The following is a 6,831-nucleotide window of genomic DNA, read 5'->3' as shown; positions in this document are numbered from 1 at the left end:
ATAGGTCTGCAGCTCAGGAGGAAAGCCTTGACTGGGAGTCATTAACATGTAAACAGAAATAAAGTCAAGGGATTTAATTTAATAGTTAATATACCCCAAGTAAATGGGCAACAAGGGAAAAAAAGCTGATAGTACAAGATTGGAGAGCACAGATGACTTTCTGAGAGGAATTAGAAAAGGAAGTTTGACTAGGAGTATGTGAGACCAGGGAAGCCATGAATGGAAAGAGTTTCAGTATTAAGGGAGTAATCAGAATATCAACTGTTAGGAGGGGAAAGAAGAAAGATCTTTGGGTTTATCAACAAAGGGATGTTGGTGTCTCTGGCAGTGCAATCTATACTAGAGTCCTAGAAGTAAGATCCTGATACAGGGCTGGAGGATTACTGAAAAGAAGAAGGAGTGGAAGGGAAAAAGAGACCACAGAAGATGTGGGGTTACGGGAAATCTCCCCTTCTTTTTTTATTTTCAAGATTGGCTATTGGTGAGGAACAGCTTTACAGGCTATAGGAAAGGTACTAGCAGAAGAAGAAAGGTGGAAGGTAGAGAAGAGAGAAGGAGACACTGACAGAGTAACATCTTCAAGGAGATTTGAAGAAATGGGATAAGGAGTGCAGACGGAGGGACCAACCCTGAAAGGGCACCGAGACAACTTTTCTTATAGGCCTGAGCATATAAATATGTGTGGCATGCATTAAGCTCAGCAGAAGTTCAGAGAAAGGGAAGATTATAAAATGAGATTAGTTTAAGTAAGGCGTTATTATCACTTTTCTTGGTGGAAGAAATACAAGAACCTTTGGATTTTATTATTATTTTTTTCTGTTATTCTTACTGAATATTTAGCAAGGTGGTTTACAAGTCCTGATTTTCTCATATATTCCAGAAAGAAGTAGCTGAAGGGTGATTTTTGGTGCTTACTCAGCCCATTCATTAATTGGAAGTAGGCTTCTCCTGGGTACAGTGTGGTGGTAATAGAAGTTTGAGTGTCAGGTAGGTCTAAAAAGAGCTAAAAAAGGATGAGAACATTGACTCTGGAGTCAGACATCACTGAAGTGGAACCCCAGATTTACTGCTTGTTAGGTGAGCAAACTTGAGCAAGTAAACATCTTTGAACCATAATCGCCTATATGATTTAAGAAAAATAATAAATACCTTTCAGGGTTGCTGTGAGAATTGGAAAATATTCACCCATTAGCACATATATACACGGTTAGGATAGGTTTCACTGGAATTGGGACAGATTTCTAAGTACTCCACTGCAGCAGTGAAGTCTATAATCAGTTCTTTAAGGACTAGGAAATGGCATTGTCCTCTATTCTGAATTCAACCACATATAGTAAACAGACATTCCTGGTTAATACCTGTATATATTTTAGTCTTTTCCAAATTGTAATGTGGGACCCTAAAACCAGACATAGAGAAAAAGCCCAAGATGCAAAATATTTTGCTATTTATGACTTGATTGCATTAAGGTTTCAAGAGTTCACAAGGACAATATGGAATATTTATTTAGCTCAGGTCTTCTGACAAATATTTGCTATGCCCCTGTCATACCATGAGCTTTCAGTAGGGTGAAGAGGAGACTGAAACTGGTGGCAACCGTCAGAGACTGCATGGTGGTTTTAACCTTTCTTATATAAGCCATGTTTATAGTTAAATTTAAAACAACTTTATTAACAAAGAGATAACAGATACTAAACTACTGATCTGAGCAGCCACTGAGTGTTCCATACACTGACTCTGCTACAAGTCCTGCAATCTTATCTAATCATTGTTGTATCTCCAGCATAGGTTCTGAGAGTTGTAGATTCTCCATAAATGTCTGTCGTCTTGCACTTCAGTAAAAGTGCTGCACAAGGTGCCTGAAAATGGCGGCAGCCCTTCGGTATCAGGGTGGTATTGGTCTAAAATTGCCTCATGGTAGAATAGGACTGGCAAGCTCAGAGAAAGGTTAGTAATTCCTTCCCCCCATGTTTACTTATCTTCCTGTTATCTTTGAATATATAGTCAGGTGGATTTCAAGTCCTAGCCTCTCTCAGATATTCTAGAAGGAATTCCTTACTTGCCCATTTATTAAGTGGAAGGGCACCCCTGAGAACAGTGTGGTGGTGACAGAAGTCATTGAAATGGGACATGTCTAAATGAAAAGATAAACGAGGGGTATAGGGTTAGAAAACTGGAAATGACCGGGAAAGTTGATCTCTACTGGAATATTTATCCAGAGTCTAGTTCCAAAGCTAAAATGTAAAGGTTCTTGGATTTCTTCTATTAAGAAAAGTAATAATAAAAAAAAATAAAAAATAATAAAAAGTCTTATTGCCTAATCTCATTTTATAATTTCTCCTCTCTCTGGGCTTAATGCATTCCTCACATATTTAAGCTCTGGCTTATATATCTTTATTTCCTGTAAATTTAGTTTCTCAACACCTACATATGTTCCTTGAAGGTAATGGGTATGTCTTTTATTTCTTTTATGTCATCCTTTCTGCCCAGTGCTTAGCACAGTGCAAGGTACCTGTTGCCAAATAATTATAAACAATTGACTCACTCGTATTGTATGGAACATCCATTTCTGATTCTAGGGAGACTCAAGGTGGCAAATCCATTAGATTATATAGAACTCTCTGAGGTCATTAAGATCTTGGCAAGTGTGAGGGTGGCACAAAAGTTCATCGATAATTGTCCTTAAAATGCCTGTGCACCTAGGGCTATCATATTCCTTGCAAAGCTGGCTTAGAGTTAATAATACCACCATCTACTTTTATGTAGCTCTTTGCAATTTGGAACTTCATTAATAATACATTACTCATTTTAGTGTCTCTAAACCCTGTACACTGGTCAGGGTAAAGCCCTTTTCTCAAATGAGAAAACTGGAGTGCACAGAGATTAAGGACTATGTGCACACTTACAAAATTGTTGAGTGGCAGAACCACTCACAAAAGGCAGAAACCAGCCTTTTTTCATCCAAAGGTAGAGTACTTCCCACTCCTCTGCACTGCTTAGTAGACTACTTTTCAACATAGTAAAACTCTCTGGGACAAGAGGAACCTGAAGATGTGGCCCCTTAACAAGAGATGTAGAGAAATTAGGAAAGGACCTGCCTTCTTAATTCAGATTACAATGTATCACAAATTCATTTATTCAAAATGGTTTTCTCACCTGGATTTTACCTGGGGAACATTCTAATAATCCCCTTCCAGAGTATGGGGAAAGAAACCGAACCTGAAAAGGGGATAAGAATACTCCCTATTCAGTCAAAAGAAAGGGTTAAAATGTGATTCTTTAAAGATTTAAGGTGGAGAAGAGAGTCTTGAATTATCTAAATAAAAAAAAAAAAAAAAACTAGGCTAAACGACTGGATTTTCTTCAGAATGTCTTTTTCAGCTTATAGGGGAAAAGTTAAAGGGTGTGTGTCTGGGGGGAAGGGTTAGGGAGGGGAAAATAGAACCCTTCTAACAGCCTTTCTTAAAAAATAAAAGAAAAGAGAAACAAATGTTTGTTTCTGTTATTAAGCCCCATCTATGCTTAAAAGTTAAATGAAATAGGGAAAGTTCAGGCAGAGACGCGTGTTCTGATTTGGTTGTTTACCATCAATCAGACCGTTGCTTGGCAGACACTGGATGGTTATGAGCCTGAACAAGCTGAAAAGGGGCAGGAAAAGAAGTGGAGGCAGCATTCTTCCTATTTAAAGCTGCATCGCTTGAAAAAAGTTTTCGCAGACTGTGCTGGAGCTGGTGCTGAAAAAGGGGGTTTGCAGAGGCTGCCCTGGGGCTGGTGCTGAAAGAAGAGCCCACAGCTGACTTCATGGTGCTACAATAACCTCAGAATCTACTTTTCACTCTCAGGAGAACCCACATGTCTAATATTTAGACATGATGGCAAACTGGGCGGAAGCAAGACCTCTCCTCATTCTTACTGTTTTATTAGGGCAATTTGTCTCAATAAAAGCCCAGGAAGAAGGCGAGGATGGTGAGTTTGCCATTTGCTTTGCTTTAGTGTTTATTGCACGGTTTGGGAAATAGGTGGAATGTTAAGCCTCAGGAAGAGCGTGAAGAGGAGGTTCTGGTTTGAAGTCTGAGAAGGGGGCTGACGGATTTGCACCTGGAAAACGACTTGAAAGACAATTGGGATGTTAGTAAATCCGGAGCTTCTAGATCTGCCGTTGGAGAGAGTACACTACTAAATTTTTCTGGGAAAGCCTACAATAAGTCCTTTTGCCTCAGTGTGAGAGTGGGAAGTTTAAAAGAAGAAAAGAGCGAATGCTTAAAACGGAGCACTATAGGCATTTTAGTTAGATGAGCTCTGTTCTGTGGGCTGGAGTTTTCAGAGCAAGGAAAAGTCGCGGCAGAAGCTGGGTAGGGTGGAGTCTTTGTACTGAACTTCAGCTGCTTCATAAAATTCTTTGTTTAGAAAAACCTCTACAGCAACTCTGCTAGCTTTGATTTTTCTTTGTCTTTGGCTCCTCATTCTTTCTTCTTTAACAATTTACACTTCTTTTTACCATTTTCATTTGTGAAAATGTGATCACTTTTGCTTGCTGGGAGGCAGTCTCGTTTGTTTCTCCATGACAGAGGCTGATAGAAGCCAGATTTCTTAAACAGTGGTATTTTCCCACCCTACTGGCTTGATTAATAGGACAGTGGTGGTTCCCGGTTGGATGGCGGAAGGCAGGAAATCAGCATGCCTTATATATATCTTATTTGGCATGGAATATTTGCATGGACATTACCCCTTAGACATAAGCTTTTTTTTTTTTTTTAAGATAAATCTTGCCTGGTGACCAAATTTTTTTCCTATGCAATTTTCATATGTTACAGTTGGGTTATATGGTATGGTTAAGCAAAAATGCATAGCTGTTATAGTATATAAGAAAATATTTAAGTTGATTTCTCTATTAAATCTTTACTCTTGAGGGTTGCAGTTTCAAATACAGACATGTACTCTTTTAAAATAAGCCACTATAGATTTTCATCAACTCAACCATTTAACATCATCAAACTTAAGCTTTTAAAACTTTGGGCATTCATTAACCTTTTCTATTACTTTCATATGTAGACACATACATACAAGTATATATGTATATATACTATGTGTATATCTGTAGTTTTAATATAATTATCTGCTTCTGTGTGTTTTTGCTTTCAAAAACTTTATAAAATTAATCTAGAGATCAGAAGTTCTAAAAAGTTTAAAAAGTGAAAATACGAATTTGTAGATGAATATCCAACAGTCTGTCAGGAGTCCCATAGAGGGGGCACTTTCTAAGACTTGGAACTTTTTATGTTACATTTTATGTTTTTAAAATATGAAGTAATTTGTAAAAGGTAAAAACTTTTGCGTTTCTTTGTAATGGCATGAAAAGCACGTGTTGTTTGGAAGGGTGGCAAAAATAATTGAATAGAAAGTAGAAGTAAGAAAACAGGAGGAGAAAAATACAGAAAAATTACAATAGAAATTGAAAATTTGACTCTAAAAAGAACAGTTTACTCCCCTACCCCACCAAAACAACCAACTTTAATTTAAAACCTTTAATACCACTTTCTTTGTTAATTTATGTTAAAATAAATAAAGTACTTTAATAAAGTATGGAAATAATTGAATATGTAAATAAATGAAAGGAATGTTTCACAAGGTACATGAAATAGGCCATATTTTAAAAGACATTCTCAAATAGTTATAATTACTCTGTAGGTGTTTTCGAAAAATGAGCAGATAGTTTTTCTTAATAGTAATTGACATAAATGTAAGGAATGTGATGCTTGGTGAAAAAAGTCCCCAACTTCAATCCAACCCCAGTGCCCACCCCCGACCGGTATAACCAAACAGCACAGAAAATGGAATTCCAAACATCAGATTTTACAGAATGTGTAATTGCTTGCATATGTGTTGTAAAAATTCCAGTATTTCTCAAGAGAATATAAGTGATAAAAATTCAACAGCAAAAGAAAGTCATCACTGCCCTAATCAAAGATAATAGAGAAAATAATTCCAGAATATAGTATATTCAGAGCTACTTAACTTGTATTGTACTTACTTACCATGCATATTTTGGTTTAAGTTGATATTGTATGGATACTTGGCAATACTTTCTTTTCCCTGTTCAGGCCTATCACAAGCTTAATAAAGGTGTCATAATTTAGAAACTCCATTTGATTTTGAGTTTGGGAAAGCGTAAGCTTAGACTGATGCTTTAAATTAAAGAAATATCTAAGGCACACATGAAAAGCAAGTACATTTTTCAAGTTTTATCTATAACAGTCACATAATGTGATATTTACATTTTGTACAAATATGTCTTCTTGGAAATGTGGAGATCTGTTTTTGCATGTAAATGCATATTAATAAGTTGTTATTTTTCCTTTCTTTTTATGACTTCAGGGTATATTTCCTTTTACTTGATTGTGGTTATTTACCAGAAATGTAAAATATAATCAGAGTGTGCCTGCCTGATAGAAACACATGAATGAGAAGATAAAAGTAAATAAATAAAGTTTTAGGCATTTTAAGCCAAAATTCAATTCCATTCTCACTGAGTTTTAAGAACTGATTTGGTTTTTTTAAATTTATAAGAAACTGAAAGGAGAAAGTTTGGGAGTTGGGCTGACTTTAGTTAAAACTAATGTAACAAAAATTAGGGAGTTAAAATGAAAAAAAATCAGCTTTTAAAGAGTTTGTGTGGGTGTATGTGTGTGTGTGTGTGTGTGAAAAATCAGGGAGTTAAAATGACAAAATCAGCTTTTAAAGAGTGTGTGTGTGTGTGTGTGCGCGTGTGGTGAGAGTATGTGTGCGTGGGGGTGGTGGTCTTTGAAAAATTCCACATTTGCGTTAAGGAAA

The 6,831-nt window shown here is 36.6% G+C and overlaps 1 protein-coding gene across 1 annotated transcript in view; it reads left to right on the top strand.

The window, feature by feature from the left end:
• The first annotated feature begins 3,634 nt into the window (after window positions 1–3,634).
• COL5A2 (collagen type V alpha 2 chain) overlaps window positions 3,635–6,831 on the top strand; it is a 148,507-nt gene continuing 145,310 nt past the window's right edge. Inside the window, exon 1 of the mRNA XM_023212406.3 lies at window positions 3,635–3,966. Coding sequence (XP_023068174.1) covers window positions 3,870–3,966 — 97 coding nt within the window. The 5' untranslated portion in view covers window positions 3,635–3,869. The remainder of the gene's footprint in view (window positions 3,967–6,831) is intronic.

This window comes from Piliocolobus tephrosceles, chromosome 11 (genome assembly GCF_002776525.5).
Source record: "Piliocolobus tephrosceles isolate RC106 chromosome 11, ASM277652v3, whole genome shotgun sequence".
In the NCBI taxonomy this organism is placed as follows: Eukaryota; Metazoa; Chordata; class Mammalia; order Primates; family Cercopithecidae; genus Piliocolobus; species Piliocolobus tephrosceles.
The sequence above is the reverse complement of the archived record's forward strand: the minus strand, read 5'-3'. Positions and strand labels throughout refer to the sequence as shown.